The 17303-nt window shown below is 47.7% G+C and overlaps 1 protein-coding gene across 3 annotated transcripts in view; it reads right to left on the bottom strand.

The window, feature by feature from the left end:
* The window catches only part of BMP7 (bone morphogenetic protein 7), a 1264568-nt gene that overhangs the window by 1201725 nt on the left and 45540 nt on the right, over nucleotides 1-17303 (bottom strand). The window contains exon 2 of one of the 3 annotated variants that reach the window (XM_078651993.1): nucleotides 2644-2682. The exons of the other annotated variants lie outside the window; for them this stretch is intronic. Coding sequence (XP_078508119.1) covers nucleotides 2644-2682 — 39 coding nt within the window. The remainder of the gene's footprint in view (nucleotides 1-2643; nucleotides 2683-17303) is intronic. 3 annotated transcript variants of the gene reach the window in all.

Here is a 17303-nt window from a genome sequence, read left to right as displayed (position 1 = left end):
GCGCTCGGCCAAGTCCATACGGAGAGGTGGCTTTCGGGGCGGCAGACAGACATCTTCTGTCTCCCCTGGAATCGCCTTTCTAACATCCTTCTTACTAGGGATCTGGCAAGGGGCAGTAATTCAAGGGTGCGTTCCTCTGCAAATAATCTTTATTGAATACCTCACTATTGTTTGATATTCTGGGATATTTACGTGTCTCTTATGTTGTTTAGGGACAGGGAACACTCTGAGTTCATACACAACCTCTGCAGAAGCAGGAGTGAATTGGAGAACCTGAGCCAGGTGAATGGAGGGGAAAACATTAGTGAGAATGAAATGAGAGTAGCATTTACCTGTGTGTGTTCTAAATCTGTTGTTTTCTTTTTCAGCTTCCCTTCCCCTGCTGTTCCCTTCATTCCTTCCCTTTTTTCCCTCGCCCGACCACTCGAACACCCTGTGGATTTTGTATCTCAGTGTGTTCGTGAGGTCCGGAGGTGGAGCCTATTTGCTGCAACTGGATCCTGCAGAGTGCAACCTGACAACAGTCATGCCCTAGGGGCACTGCAGACCATATACTAAAATAGTGGTATAAGAACCACGTCACAAACACAGGATAGGCCTAGGGCCTAGGGAATCGCTGGGGCTATGCTGAGCTAACAAGAGTTAGGGAGCAGGAAACCCACGGGATGCGTGTGCAGTGTCTATTCACACACGCGAGTTACCATAAGGAAACAATGGGAACGTAAGAGTTAGAAACTAGTTATTTTAGGACACTTCCGGATGTACTAGGAGAAAGCCACTGAAAACTAGGACACTAGGATAGTCAATACCCACAGGAGCACCGGAGTGCCCGCGTTACCTCACCCACAGGAGCCGGGTGCATAGGTGTCAAGTCGTGTCGGGTTTCGTCGCTGATTCCTAGGGAGACCTGTAAAAAGATGCTGCAGGCGACCAGGAGAGAAGTGTCCGGTTGGATCCAAGGGCAGATTGAGGATGAAGAGTACCTGAAAGCAGAGGGGACAGAGTCTGGGTCACTAGCCAGTGACCAGGAAGGAACCAGGAAGGAACCAGGAAGGAACTAGGCGATGTCGCGAAGCAATCAGGCGATGTCGTGAAGCCTGACTCTGCAGCCACGTAGACCAGGAGGCGTCGATGACGACCAGGAGCTGGATACGGACTGTCCCACGAAGGATCTCGCTGTTGGCGGCGTCGGCTTCCGGATTGGAGTCAACAGGCCTTGGCAAATGCAACCCACGCAGGAATCGAATATTCGCTTCGAGTTAGACCAGCAAGGTCTAGGGGGCTTCTCCTTTGCAGGGAAGCAGGGGCCCACCTGGAGCAACCAGGCAGGTGGTTCAGATTCAAAGGTTCATCGTCACAGAGGCCACTAGCCAACGGGCAAGTAACCGGACAGACGCGTCGAGCACAAAAACACTAGCAGGCCCCACGCGGCACTCGTGGAGTGTGGAGGGCTGTGCGTCAGTGCAGAAGGTGCTCGGGGCTTCTCAATCCCCAATGCACAACTTCGAGGGGGCCTCAGAAGCTGCACAAGTAGCAAAGAGCAGGTTATTCAAGATGGCCGGTACCACGTCTCTCGTCGCCTCCATGGGTCTCAGCTTTGCTGTGGATCGGGGTCAAAGAAGTCTGGAAGTCTGGCTCTTGTCGGACTCTGTGCTCGGGCTCCGGCAGGAGCGTCGACAAAGTAAACCGCAGTTCGCTGGATGGTGCCTGTTTGCACAGGGAGGTCACTCCTTGACCACAAGGGAGATTCTTCAGTCTTCTAGTTGCAGTAGAATGTCGAAGGTCCAGAGTTTCGTTGCAAGTTTCAGTTCAGGATAAATCTAAAATCTCTTGACTCAGCTCCTACCTTTATACCAATCAAAGGGGCTGGCTTACCTGCTAGGTCCCTCTTATGGGTGGGACCAGGGAAGGGGGTGGTTACACCCCTTTCCCTTTGTCCAGTTTCGCGCCAGAGCGGGGGCTGGAGTGCCCCAGCAACTGGTTTCAACCGGACTATGCATGGAGCACTTTGTGTGCCCCAGGCAGTGCTTCATTTCACAAATAACAAAAAGAAAAACTGGTTGCGGTCTATACTGAAGACTGAGCCAATGGAATAGAAGCAAGCGCATCTGTGTTAGACAACTGATGTGTGTGAATGAAAGGAAATGAATCCCATCAGCCCACCCATATGGCGGAACTTCGTCATTTGGGATTGAGAAGGGTCATGGTCCAGATAAGGAGACACACCTGATGATATTGTGTGTATTTCTCCAATTATCCAAGACCACCCAAATGGATCCGACCTTGAATGTTATGTGTGGGTATAATGGTGTGGGAAAATAAATTGCAGTGAGGTAAATAATGTGAAACAGAGACCAGAAAAGGTGCTAGTTAAAATTGGCTACCATGATATGAGGAAATGTTTATTGGGGATAAATCATGGTGTCTAGATTAAAAGAAAAGTGTATGGCGGTCTGAAATAATGACTGCCCTATAAAGTTGGTATCATGGTCAACATGTTTCTGCCATGCAGGGGCATCTCCCCTACCAGGCTTTCATCAGGACCAAAAATAGAATACACTACTGCAATGATGTACATAAATCAAAGTAAATTATGTTACCAAATAATAGTACTGGAAAATGGGCCGTCCGCGAGTTACTCACTGCGTTGGTATTTCCAGAATGCTCAAAAAGGATTCTTTCCTGAAAAGAAGTTAAAAAAACACATAGATATTCCATTGTACACCTGTATCTAACACAGACACAACATGCCCACTATTGAGAACATATAGATTTTGCTTCATAGTCAACCTTTACAGTGATAGTGGATAACAATAATTAAAAAAGTTGAAAAAAAGTTAAATATTACTCACCCAAAGAGTCTTGGGAGTAAACCTCACCTCTCCTGGCCACGGCTCAGGATTTGGAGGCCCCGCTCTGTATTTAGTGGAAGAGAAATTTACATATCTGTGGGTTATCCTAAAAAGTGAGACCCATCAGGTAATTTATCCACTGCATGTGCTGCCATATGGAAGCACTTGAACAACATTGGTATTAAGTCACTTAGAGATTTGGAGATGGCTGGCAGATTAAAAGGCTAATGTCACGCACACCTAATGTGTACGTTTCAACACTTATTGTTAGAAAAGCAGTGTTTTAATTCAAAAACATTTCTTGCTATATTTGAGGTACATAATTCAGCCCTCCCTGCCCCAATACACTAAGGCCTGTCTGGGGTGGTGCTAGCACCTCCCAAGGCAGGAAATATATTGTCCAAGCCTCCCTCGCTGGAAGGACTCCCAGCAGCAGGAGGTCAGACTTGTGTCTGTGGCAGCAGCATCCATTTTGTGATGCTGAGGCTCTGGTTAACTGTATTAACAGGAACAACATGTCTTCTCCCTCTAGAAGGGTGGAATGCTACCCCCGTCGCCAGAACTGGCGAGGGGGTCGTATTCCAAAGCATATGACACCTTACACGGCATGTTTTGATAAAGCCAAACCAAAGTTAGCAATAACCGCGAGGATTATAATGCACTTAAGAGTATATGGTATGGCTATATCATAGAACAGCTATAAGGACAAGGTTCCGAAAGCTGCAGACAGGCTCAGCTCATGCTGGAGCCTCATCTCACATAAAACAAAGCACTCTGCCTTCAGGGTTATTAAGGCCTGCCATAGGAGTGACTTATAGGTATATATGTGTCTATATATAATGGTAGGTATAGGAATACTATACCTAAGCAAGGGGTGATTACACGACCTTGCCCCAGCTGAGTGATCAGCCAGTTGTGTCAGTTTGGATGGTCAGCCAGGGGTGGCATAAGATATGCTGCAGCCCCTGGTAGGCCTTGGATGCACAGGGGCTCACAAAGGTGACCCAATTCCCAATTGGTGATGTACCTAAAGTACATGGAGTCCATTTTACAGTGAGAGCAGATAGCCTGGGGCCCTGATTAGCAGGATCCTAGGCCAACTAAGTCGAAAACCAGCCAAACACTAGGCAAAAAGTTGGGGGTAACCATAGTCAGATATCCATCCTCCTACAGCAGTACCTCAGAAATGTTTGACTACATTTTTCTCAACTTCTGACGACTTCTTTTTTCGAGTCTTCGACTCCGAAGGTGCATGAGGTATTCCCGGTTTTAAGGCCTGCAGTTCCTGTCATTGCATGATGTCGGTGACGGATCCGCACCGTGTGTGTCTTTTTTGCCTGCAGTGCGACCACAACCCCAAGTCGTGCTCCGACTTCCAGTCAATGGCGCCAAAGGCTTTGTGGAAGCGGTCCCGAAAGCTGCTTGAGCACTGGCAGTCGGCTCCATGCCGTTTGAGGTCCCGGTCGAGACGGAGGTCGAGGGACCGGTCGCAGAGCCACCACCATTCCGGTTCGAAATCTTCGACGTCTTCGCACTCGGGTGCGGTAAGTCCAAGCATAAGAAGATGTCGAAGAAGCATTGTCGCTCTTTGACTTCTCCTCGTCGGTCGGCCGATCTGTTGAGGCATGCGGGTGGTGCCCCTCCCAACGCTCCATGTGCGGAACCCGCAGAGTCAACTCCAAGCTTCCCTCCCTTTCCAGGACCCGGAGCAACTCCCGCCCAACTTTGTACGTTCTACGAGGCAATGCATGCATCATTGGGTGGACCGACCCCGCCGGCACGCCTTCGGGCCCCGCGGACTCGGTTGGAGGGCCTAGGTCTTCGCTGCTGGCAGCTCCAGCCCTAGCACCGCAGGGCCCCCTTGGATCCAGGCCTGGATCTGGATCGGCGACGGTTGACCTCGTTACGCCTCCACCGGCGCAGCTTCCGACAGCACCACTACCGCGCTCGACGCCGGTCGCCCCCCCGGCCAGTGTCGACTCCAGCCTCCATCTCGAAGTGGACACAGAGTCGGAACAGCATAGTCCGACGCCTTATCCGGCACCGAGCGGGGTTTTTGTGCCCCTGTTCACTCCTGGAGCCCCTTTTCAACATGAGTGGCATCCAGACGATAAGGAGGAGGACTGGGAGGGGTCAGGTTACCCTTTAACGGATCAACTAGGTTCTGACCAGGACTGGAGAGAGGTTTCTAGACTGATTCCAGACACCCCTAAAGGATATGTTAGTTTGTAGACCAGCTAGCTCACAGTGCCACCAACACTACAAAGGAGCTAATAGTTTCTAGCAACTATCAAGCATGAAAACCCTGACCCCTCCAGGATCGTGGAAAAAGTACAGTACTTTTCGCTCAGTCACTTGTGCTCACTTCGTCTCAGAGAGATACACAGATTAAACAGTGGGGATGTTTTCAATAAGTATTTATTGAACCAGCCTCATTCTAGTATAAAATATGTGTACGGCAACAACCATTAGAAACAGATATATACGGTTATAAGCACCAACAGAGTAAACAAATGGTAGAATTCTACCATTGTCCTAAAGCAATAAATATATGCAGGCATATACATACACGACTATAATCATGAGTACTCCTACGATGCAAAACCCTAACTAGATATACCTAAGTGTACCTGGCATGTAGGTAGGTGTAAGCCAAGAATCCCCCTAGGAAAGAGCCAACCCCATACCTGATGTGAGAGAACAAAGGACCATGTCTTGGTCTCGAGTCGGACATCCCGCAAGGGAGGTCATACCACTGCATACTAGAGTTTCTGCAGGCAGGGACTTCAACGTCTCGTGTCAGCATGGAAGCTATTTCTCCTCTGGTTTACCCAGCAAAGATGTGGTACTTATTTACCCAAAACGTACTCTCAGGGGTACTACCTAGATGTGTCATAGTACTGTGGGCAGGTAGGCCGAGGATGATGATAGTGGCGACCCTTATACAGAGTTATTGTGCGGAAGATGGTAATCCTGCAGATGACAGATGTTGTGCTCATTCTTCGAAGACTTCTTCCAAGTCCCTAAGATTGGCGTTTATTGAAGAGCCAGCACGAAGGGGTAAGGATTGGAGTGATCTAAGGCAGTGGTTCCCAAACATTTCACTGCTGAGGACCCCGTTGAATCACTACTGGAAGTCAGGGACCCCCAAGCAATTTGTGTGATTTAAAAGTCAAAATTAAAACTGTAATTCGAAAAAATAAACATACATGTGCACATCAAACAAAGACTAGACTTGAATTACTAACGCTTTTAGCATTTTTATATTAAAAATATTTGCAAAAATCAAAAAATCAAAAAATCTTAATGGGAAGGGTGGAGCTGCATCTTGTGACTAACTTCTCACTGTTTGGTTTTATTTCGCTGCCCGAGGCTCCTGCTCCTGCCAATGACTGGACTGGAAACCCAAAGCAGCCCTGGCAAATGTTGTCACACCAGTCCCTGTACAGTGCACACCAAGTGCAGTGAGTGAGCCTAACCACTACAAAGGGGGCTTTGAGGGGCTCTCCCATGAGAACATTTTGGGGGAAATGGTGCATTTTACAACACATTTGTCATTATATAATGAATTGTATTAGCTTTTAAAGCATAGTAAATAATGACCTGACTATTCACCAGGATACAATCTTTTGGCAATCTTCAATGATTGCCTCACTACTATCCTCCAACAGGGCCTCTTATCTCTCCATAGCCCCACTGTCACATGTATTTAATTGATTTTATAGCACCTCTCATACCGCTGTAGCGTGTCAGAGCACTTTACATCACACACATAGAGACAATGAATCATACATGTGTAAATCAGTGAATAGAACATTTTACATAAGGCAAAGGGGATTACAAGGTGTAGGAGTCACATGTTATCCATAGGGGTAGGCATTTTTTAAGAGTGCTTGGTCTGGAGAAGCCCAAGCTCAGGATTCAGAACATAACACAGGGGTTAGCGTTGACTTTAATAATAAGCGTTTATTTCTACCCAAACAAACCTTTTTAGCAGCAGCAGGATAATGAAAGACCGGGAAAAAGCATAACTTACTAACTTGTATCATGCAGTTTGCATGCAGCTCTTTGATGGCAATTCATAGCTCACTGTGCTAGATTACGATTGGAAATTGTGAACTGCACAATAACAAAAGAATCTCTATGGCAAAAGCAGGAAACCTCTGAGCTATGCACAAATCAAAATACTGCTCTTTTAAAAATGCATTGTAGACATTTTTCGCAGCAGGCATATTAACAATCTGCGCATCCTTAAATGAGTCAAAGCTGCCACTGGACAAAACCCCCATCTCTCTTCAGCAGGTACATTAATCACCGGAGTTATCTTGACATGTTTATTGCTGCCCAAAAACTGCTGATTATACAAGGAACTTTGCAGTGCTTTTAAAACTGCTGCCTGCGGACCCCCTGGGAATTTGTTCCCAGTTTGGGAACCACTGATCTAAGGTAACACCTCAAAGGAGAAAACGGGTCCTTTACTTAAGAAGAGCCCTAAAACTTACCCCTGCATTGTCCATAAAACTACCCCAACCCCTTCCACTGCCCTTAGGCCTACAACCCTACGCCTCATTAAATAAACTATCCGACCACCCTGAACCCTAAAACCGCCTCACCCCTAAAAACTCCCCCAAACCTCCCCAGTCCTTAAAACTACCATGAACCCCCTGCCCCGCCCTGAGCCCTAAAACCAATTCCCCACCCTTAAAAATTACCACCCAATCCTGGCCCCAGGCTAACTTACCTATCCGCACCCAGAGCTTCCTGTTCTGACACTGCAATCTGCCACCACTATCTGCCTTAACCACTCATATGCGTGGTTAAGGCAGATGTATGGTTCAGGCAAGCACAGCTACGCTTGCGGGGAAATGGCATGCGTGGCTCAGCCCGCATTGTGAAGGCAGTTTCCCCTAAGAATGCCCTGCAGACCCAAAGTTTGGGTAAAATCACAGATTTCAACGAAAATGGTACCAACACATGTATAGATGTGTCTATGTCTCCTTCAAGAAAGGCCCAAAAAAAATCAAGATGTTCGTCTTGAATTTCAATAATTTCAATAATTTTTTGTTTGGTGGTACCTTCAGTATTTGGGTCCGGTACAGAGGGAAAACTACTGACCTCAGACATTTTTTAAACTAGGCCACTCAAGGTTGTCCATGGTGGTGTAGCTTGCGTGGTTCCCACCACATTTGCTTAAGCAGAATGCCCTGCAAACCAAGCCCTGGGCATAGTTTGCGGAGTTTTGCTACGTGGAACTCCGCGAAGTTACAAAAAACCTCTGCGAAGTTCCGCGAGTGGCGGAGTGCAGTGCGAACTGCAGTTTGTGCTGGTATTCCTCCTGCTCAGTTAGAAATTCTACCTGAGCGGTAGCTTGCGCTTGCAAACTTACCATTCGCAATCGCGAGCGGGGAAAACCTCACATCGCGAAGCAGAGTTTTCTGAACTCCGCGAGCTCCGTGCGGAAAACTCCACGAATGGAGAGATGTTCACTGCCCAGGCCTACTGCCAACAACAACATTTGGCTGATATTAGTCAACAGATTTGCTATCATTATGTGATGGAAGTCCCAGAATCTGCAAGTAAAGACTGCAGTACTATCACCTTGCGGTCCCAAATATCCCCGAATGAAAATGGTACCCCACTTGTGTGGTGGGACTATCACAGATGACAGGCAAGGTTCCAAAATGCAATTCGGTGATCAAGATTTTCCATTGGAATTTCAGTCTGTCTGGGGGTATGTTATTTGGACCCAAGGAAACCTACCAATCAAAGGCAGTTTTGAAATCTAGACACCTGGAGAATCAGAGGGTGTGAATGCTACTGTATTTTCCTATCCAGAATGCTTTGCAAACAGCAGACTTGACCTAAATCACAAATAGTACTTACATTTATGTGGTGGAAAGTTCTGGTATCTGTGAAGAACAAAATAAGTCCTGCGACCCAGTATCCCCACACTTCTCCCAATTAAGACCGTACCCCACTTGTGTGGGTAGGCCTATCACCAGCGACAGACAAGGTCCCAAAAGGCAATTATGAGACATCTAGAATTTTCCTTGGAATTGTAATCATTTTTGGGCTGTGGTAGATAAATCACTGATTTTCCTCATATGTGTGATGGAAAGTTCTGATATCTGCATGGATCAAGTAAAATCCTACCATCCAGCATTTTCACACTTCTCCTGATGAAAACTTTAACCCACTTGTGTGTGTGTTGTTTTTTTGTCTACAACAGGAAAGGATCCAAAACATAATATGAAAATATCAAGATTTTCATTTTTAATATAAATTTTGCTTTTGAGAGTAGCTGTGGCACTAGGGAACAGGATTGGCCGGGCCAAGGAAAACTTACCAAACTAGACACCCAGGGAAGTCCATGATAGTGTGGCTTGTGTGTCTCCCACTACATTTCTTACCCAGAAGGTCCTGCAAAGTCCAAACTTTGGATGAAATTAATGATTTTCCCATTTGTACGTGTTGGACAGTTCCAAATTCTGTAAGGATTGATAAAGTCCTACCAACCAGCATTCCCACTCTTCTCCAGATGAAAATGTTATCCAGCTTGTCTGGATGAGATTTTTGTCTGCTACAGGAAAGTCTCCATAATGCAACGAGAAAACATCAAGATTTTTCTACCAAAATACAATCCTTATGCAGTTGGGGATCACTGTAGTATTTGGGATTGTGGTCTTCCAATACCCAGGAAAACCTTCCATACAGGACATTTCTGGAAATGAGGCACCCAGAGGAGTACAATGTGGAGTGGCTTGCTTCCCACTACATCTTCTTACCCAGAATGCCCTTCAATAGTGCAAATTTTGGTTACATTTCAGATTTTCCTTTCATTTTTGTGATGAAAAGTTCCGGCATCCATGGGGATTAACAGAAGTCCTTTCTCACCCCAGCCAAATGAAAATGGTACCCCACTTGTGTGGGTACTTCTTTTGTCAGCAAAAGGAAAGGCCTCAAAATGCAATATGGAAACTTCAAGATTTTATTGTTTTATGTCGCTCATTTTGCATTTGGTGATAACTGCAGTATTTGGGCATGGGTTGCCAGGTACAGAGAGAAACCTACAAATCCAAGACATTTCTCAAAACTAGAGATCTGGTGGGAGTCTAGGGTGGTGTGGTTTGCTTGGTTTTCTCTGCATTTTCTTACACAGAATGCTCTGCAAATGCAAATATTGGCTAAATCTCATATTTTCCTCACATTTATGGGATGGTAGGGTCTGGTATCTGTGAGGATCGATAAAAGTCCTACCAGCCAGAGTTCCAGGGGAAAATGGTTCCTCCACTTGGGTGTGCGCGGCTGTTACCTAAAATATGAAAAGCTCCAAAACACAACATCAAACATTCAAATTTTATTTGAATTTCAGCGATCTTGCGTTTTGGGGAACAAGCAGTACTTGGGACTGGCCACCTACCAACCTCAGATATTTCTGAAAACTAGACACCCAGGCGGGTTCGGGGTGGTGTGACTAGCATGGATCACATTATGTTTTCTTACCCAGGAAGTCTTACAAACGTCAAACTTGGGTAAAATTCATAGATTTTACTCACTCTTCTGCGAGAGAAAGTTCCGGAATCTTTAGGGATCCTCACAATTACTCTAGGCCTTAGAGCCTTCGCAGAAAGACTGCAAAGACAGCTTGATGTCAGGACAGGCCTGCCCCACACCAATTTGTTTTAATTTTTCCCTGGAATTCCCTAGGATCTTCGGTTAGGGCATAACCATGAAGTGGACTGGGGCTAAATCCCACAACCTCTCTCGACTGAACATGAATAAAGATTGGTGAGGTCAGCTCGACCTAGCATTGGGCCATACCCTCCATCCAATTCTTTTTAAAACCTATTCCTGGATTAGGATTTAACCCCACCCACGCCCTGCATGCCTCCAGGAGGGGCAGACAGACTTTTGTGGCCTTTAGAGGTGGTGTCGGGCACCACCTCTAAAGGCATGCATGGTGGGCCGGTCTTCAACTCTCTTCTTTTTTTCACACATAAAATAGTACATGGGGTTTGGTCAACTTTCTGCTCCCTCCTCCCTGCCCTTCAGGGAAGGCAGATTAAGGAGTAATCCCCACATTTTGACCCTGAAAGGGCAGAAAGACTGTTGGTACCCTTAGGCATTACGTTTGGGGCCAATGGCAGGGTGGGCCACCCCATAACAGTGCTTTAGGTGATAGTGGACTATCTGACAAAACTGGCAAATATAGTTCCATTATCGAAGTTACTCTTTTTTGGAACTACTTAGTTAGAAAGTTAGGCACAGTTAACTTAAAAGCCACCAATTATCACTGTCAAGCCAATGGGCAGGCCAAGAGACTCAATCAGAACATATAACAATATTTACGGTTCTTTGTGATTGACATCAACAATAGTGGTTCTCTCAGATAACACAGGCGGAGTTTGCATTTAATAACTCTTTGCATACCCGTTGTGAGTAATCTTTGTTCTTCTGTATGTACTGGTTTTGTACATACAGAATCTATTCTCCAACACAGACCTTCAGTTTCCTATCTGGTAAAGTTTCTTCGGCACAGACATTACTATAAACCCACTCAGTCCTACATTAATCAGCGATCTGAAATCTCGACAGGTAAAGCATCCTATAATAGGTTTGCAGATAGAAAGAGTGTTTAGGCACCAGATTATCACACAGAACAGATGTGGTTTTCAAGAGACAAGTTGTTTCTGGGTCACACCCACAAATGTTCATGGTTTTATAGGACCCTTTCCTATTGTAAAAATGGTGAGTTCTGCAGCTATCCTGCTTCCACTACTAGAAAAATTGATGATTTCATAGTTCTAGACAAAAAGCAGGGAAATCAAAAGATCAGATCTCCTCCACTAATCATGTCCCAAGGTCAACAAGAAGCTGAGTTTTGAGGCAATCCTAGATTCTTGAATCAGAAAGGCTCTACTTCCATATCAATTGCGTAGGGCAGTTATGATGCCTCATATAGATCATGGAGGCATGCCTCTTTTTTGTGTGCATACCCTCAGCATACCCTCTAACTGGTTGGAAAGTTTCATAGGAAATTCCCCAACAAATCAGTAGTATAGTCGTTGGAATTTGCAGGGTGGGAAAACTGCAATGACTCGCCAAGTTAACAATGGAGGTCAGAACAGAGCAGGTGAAAGTACAATAAACAAATAGATGCAACAAAAATCCAGGCCAAAGTAATGAAGGCTGTGGAAGACCAGTAGCGGTTGGGGCTGATATACAGGGGTCGTGTCTTCCAGATCAAGCAGAAACCGTTGACCAATAAGAACAACAGAGGACTACATGCTGAGCAATTTAAGCTGCCACCTTGCAGGAACAAGATCCCTCCAAACTGCAAAGATTGGATGGTTCCCTTACGCTTGGACGCTTACTGTATTTAGCCTTTCCTGCGTTCTTGTTTTGTTTTTCCAAACTCTTGTTTTTCACCTTTCTTTGCTTAATACTTTCAAAGAAGGCTTCCGCTTCCACCGTGGACCTTCCATCCTGGATTGATTAACGCCTACTATTGAGCATCAGGGGAGTATAATGGGAATTAAATGGGAATGGGGATTTCTCTTGTTCATGCATACCAGTCACACTGTCTAACTGTTTACATTTGTTGTTATAGTTACACTAGCTGATCCAATAATATTCAATAAAGAGAGACGTGTACCCATCTTAACTGCTGCAAGACAAATCACTGACCTCTTCCTGTCCCAATTTCTCCCTCACAAGAATCTGTACATTTGAGATCGAACATGTCAGTCAACACCTCTTAATTTGTGTAGAGTGATGGATTTTGGATTAGAGCCCATTCCTATCACCCTGCCCAGCCCTATCAGGTTGTTACACCAAGGACGTCCATCAATACATACGATTAAATCAACCAAAGGGCCTGATTTAGGATTAGGTGGTTTTACATCTGTTTGGCAGGGTGGTGGAGGTATCCGCTACCCTAAAATACAGAGGACTTCTATATTTAGGATAACTGCCAGCGCAGCAGCAGCCTCCATCGATTTTGATGTCCATTCACCAAACGTTTTTTTTTACTTCAAAAGTGAGAATTTGTTATAATTTGTTTATGAAAAACAAATGACTAATGACTCTCAAACGAAGGGAGCTTTTTCGTTGAGCTTGGGGGTCATTCTTTAATTATTCTCTTGGTCCCTGGCATTGATGGACAGAAAAGAGGATATCAGACCAGAGTAAGGATGCCCTTACCCTGATGGCCAGTGCTCCATCAGGCTGTTGGAGTAAGCTTTCGGCCAACTGAGCCAATGGCAGCACCGCTGAAAGAACGCAGGCATACCAAGAGCTTAAATTAGGTCCAAAGTTTTTTCCTGAGGAGGGATCGTTGAGAGTCTAAAAATGCACTGTCAAAGAAACAACCCAAGCACCACAGTCAATCGCTGCTACTGTCTGCCAGGGCTCAATGGGCATACTAATAGTTACAGAACTAGAGGAGTGAGAACTCTGTGACTTGCAATAGCCTTATAATGTATGGGGGGCACGGCTTAGATGAGGATCATGGCTGACGCGTGAGCCGAGAGCTCCACGCCAGCCCGCCTCTCCCCGTGAATTGTACAACCGGTGCCTTTTCGGGAGATCCTGGCGGTCTCCTGGGGGACCAGAACGCTGCAGGGCGCGCCCGGACGAAACCCAAGCCCTGTCAGAGATACTGGTCAGACGCAGTGCTAGCTGCAGGGAATGCGTCGCAGAAGCCAGTAACATGAATGAATGAAAGGACATTTGTAGAGCGCGTGGCTACCCGGAGGCCTCCCAGCGCTAGGCAGATCTACTCAATAAGTGGACAGAGCGGGAGAGGGGGTTACGGGAAGAGAAGGGTTTTCAGCTGTTTCCTAAAGATGCCATGACTGGGTTGGTTTCGGAGTTGAAGGGGAAGGGCATTCCACAGTCTGCCTGCGTTCAGGGAGAACAGTCTACCGCCACTCCTGGTTCGTTGATTCTTGGGGTGGCGAGGAGGCAGAGTCTGTCTGAACGCAGTATCCTCCAGGCCTTGTAGGGATGGATTATGGCAGAGAAAAGGGGCAGCCCTTTGCCCTGGAGAGATTTGTGGACGATACAGAGTGACTTGAAGCTGATTCTCTCTTTCACGGGGAGCCAGTGCAGGAGGCGCAGGGCGGGTTTGGCAGAGGAGATTTTGGGTGTACCAGTGAGCAATCTGGCTGAGTAGTTCTGAATGATCTGTTGTTGGTTGATAACCGAGGTAGGGGCACCCAGATAAAGCGCATTACAATAGTCCAGTCTGGAGAGGATGATAGACTGGACCATGGTTTTCTTAGCTTGGGGGGGAGCAGGGGAAGAACTTTCCTTGCTGTTCTGATGAGGCCGAAGCATGTTGCCACAGTTTTAGTGGCTTGTGCTTGGAAAGTCAGTTTGTTGTCTAACCAGATACACAGGCTCTTTATTTCGGGCTTAGGGGTGGGGACTGGACCCATGCATGATGGCTAAATGGTGCTAAGTGCGGTGTTGTCAAAATTGCCTCGGGTCATGACCTCGGTCTTTCCACCATTTAATTTCAGATGGGGGACCCCATCCAGTTTACGACTTCGGTGAGGCAGGATTTTAGGTTGGAAGAGTGAGGGGTAGATTGATTCAGGGCTACCACCAGCTGGGTGTCGTCAGCGTAGGTAACCAACTGGATCCCTAACGGGGCCGTGATCAAACGGGACCGTGATGGATGCTAGTGGGACCATGTACCCATTAAAGAGAGTAGGGCGCAGCGACGAGCCCTGTGGGACGCCGCACTGGAGAGGGCGGGGTTTAGAGCTCCTGCCATCTTCGATAACCTGGAACGTGCGGCCTTCCAGGAAGGAGCGAAGCCAGTTCAAAGCGGTGCCGGCAATGCCCAGCCTGCCCAACCGATGAATCAGGACTTGGTGATTCACCGTGTCGAAGGCCGCACTTAGGTCTAGAAGGATGATGGCCACATCACCTCCCGCATCTGAAAGTTTCCGGCTTTCCTCCACAACCGCCAGCAAGGCATTCCCCGTGCTCTGTCTGGGGCGGAAGCCTGTCTGTGAGGGGTGTAAGAGGTTGCTGGATTCCAGGAATGTAGAGAGAATATGGTTCACATATTTCTCGGCGATTTTAGAAATTCCCGGGAGGAGTGAGATCGGGCGGTAGTTGCCCAGGTTGGTTGGATCAAGGTGGGGTTTCTTGAGGAGGGTTCTGACCATTGCTCCCTTCCACAGAGGGGGAACTACTCCTGAGACGAGGGAGGCGTTGATGGTGTCAGCGATTGATGGACCGACGGTGGGGCCAACTTTGGCTAGAATGTGCATGGGCACGGGGTCGCTGGGTGAACCGCTCTTTACTGTGTGCAGGAGTGAAAGTATAACCTCCAGTGATAGAGGGGGGAAATGTTCCAAGAGGCTGGCAGCGGGGAGTAGGGGTGATGTGGGGGACGTCGCAGACGGATCAATGGGGGGAAGGGTTTTAAGAATGTTCTGTATTTTGCTTTCAATGAACTCGGCCTGGTCTTCGCACCGGGTGCCGAGGGGGTTCGCTGGGACGGGGGGGGGCTGGGCAGTTAAGTAGTCTGTTTATAATAGAGAAGGTTTCTTTCGGGGAGTTGGTGGCCTGTTTGATATTTTCCTGATAATAGCTTGCCTGGGCTTTCCTCATTTCCTCCTTATAATTACGTATGGTTTCCCTATAGGTGAGCTTTCTTTCTTTCTTTCCTAAATATCCTTTCAAGGACTTTACAGCTCTGTTTCAGGGTACGTAGTTCGGCTGTATACCACGGCGATCTGGTGGCGCCAGACTTTTTTGTAATCCAAGCTTTAGGAAGGACAGTGTTGAGTGCCTCGTCTAACCAGGTGCAGATGTTTTGGTACATGGTCTACGGACATGGAGTAGGTAGGGGTGTATGTTTTCTCAGTTCCTGGATCCACTTCTCCTGAGGAAGCTTGGACCAGGGACGGATAAAGGACCGAGAAGGGGGCCTGGGGGTGCCAGAAGAGGGGGACCAGATGATGGTCGGACCAAGGGACGGGTATCGGGACCTTGCATTTAGTGTCTCTAGGTTTGAGAATACTGGGTCAAGGAAGTTTTCCTGCGTGTGGGTGGGGAGAGAGACTTTTTGCGCTAGCTGAAGGGCCACGAGGTCTTGTGCTAGATCAGTTGCTATTGTGGAGCCCAAGTCCTTGAAGTGAAGGTTGAGGTCACCGAGGAGCGTGACATTGGGGAGAGAACTGGCTAGATCGATGCAGGTTTCTAGCAAAGACTTGCAGAAGGCGCCTATTGACCCCGGGGGGAGCGGTAGACCAAGAGGCCTGAGAGTGACAAAAGGGGGGAGAATTGAACAGAAAAGTGAACGTTCTCGCAGTCCTGTGGAGGGCTGCCGAAAAGACGACAGGTAAAATAGTCCTTGAACACAATCGCGATGCCCCCACCTTTCCCCATTGGCCTGTCTACTCTCTGGATCCCATACCCCTGGGGTAGTGCTTGTACTAAATCTGGGTCCGAGCTAGCATTGAGCCAGGTTTCCGTTAGGAAGAGTACCTCGGGGGAAAAGTTTTGTAAGAGGAGCGAAATTTCAGTTGAGTGCCTGGGGAGGGATCTACAGTTCAGCAGGAGGAAGTTGAGGACTGGGTTTTTAGGGGGGGATGGCGGGAGATGCAGGAGAAATGTAAAGGGGCAGTGTGGACATTTTGCCTTGTGGCTATTTGCTGGCAAGGAATGACGGCAATTGTCCCAGGGCAGGATGTTAAGCTGCCACAGTTGTGCGCTAGAATATTTACGGTGCCCTGGGAGAAAAGGACCAGAGGTTCTTGCCCCTGGCCCCAGACGGGCTTGCCTTTGGCGCGCCCGCTGCACGCGTCTGCTGCGTGGTCGCGTCATGGACGTGATTTATGCGCCTCTTCCGACGCCGGGTGCTGCAACTAGACCGCTGCCCCGAGCGTCTGAAGCGCCAGCCGGAAGTGGTGCACGCGACCTTTCTGCCCGCCGAGCATTGAACACAGCTCGTACCGGGAGGAAGTTTTCAGCGTGCCACCACCAGCAATGAGTGCAGGGTAAGTGAATTACCCAAATTGTGCAAAGATAAGCAGTATCTTAAAAAACTGCTCCCAATTTGTGCAAAATGAGCAATGTATTAAAAACACTAACAGCGTTTTAAAAAGCCGCAAATTTCGCCTACATAAAGACAGGGTGCTGAGCGCATTCAGGAGCGATTCTAACCATGCCCTTGCTCTGCCTCAGCAGGAGTAGTAAGCCGGTAACATGCCGGTCATTAAAACATCCGCGAGGCCTGGGCGCCCCTTCGCGCATGGAGACGTGGCACTTGGGGACTAAGGAACACCCGGAGAGGCGTGGGGCTCTGAGGGGTCACAGCGAGTGCTGCAGCCGCAAAGGCGAGACCTGGGCGCTGTCGCGGCCGAGTGGGCCGGCTCCATTGGCTGCGGCGAAGACTGGACGAGCAGCGCCACGGGCGCGTTGTGTGGC

The sequence above is a fragment of the Lissotriton helveticus genome, chromosome 7, assembly GCF_964261635.1.
Source record: "Lissotriton helveticus chromosome 7, aLisHel1.1, whole genome shotgun sequence".
NCBI classification, from domain to species: domain Eukaryota; kingdom Metazoa; phylum Chordata; class Amphibia; order Caudata; family Salamandridae; genus Lissotriton; species Lissotriton helveticus.
This window is presented reverse-complemented; position numbering and strand designations above follow the sequence as displayed.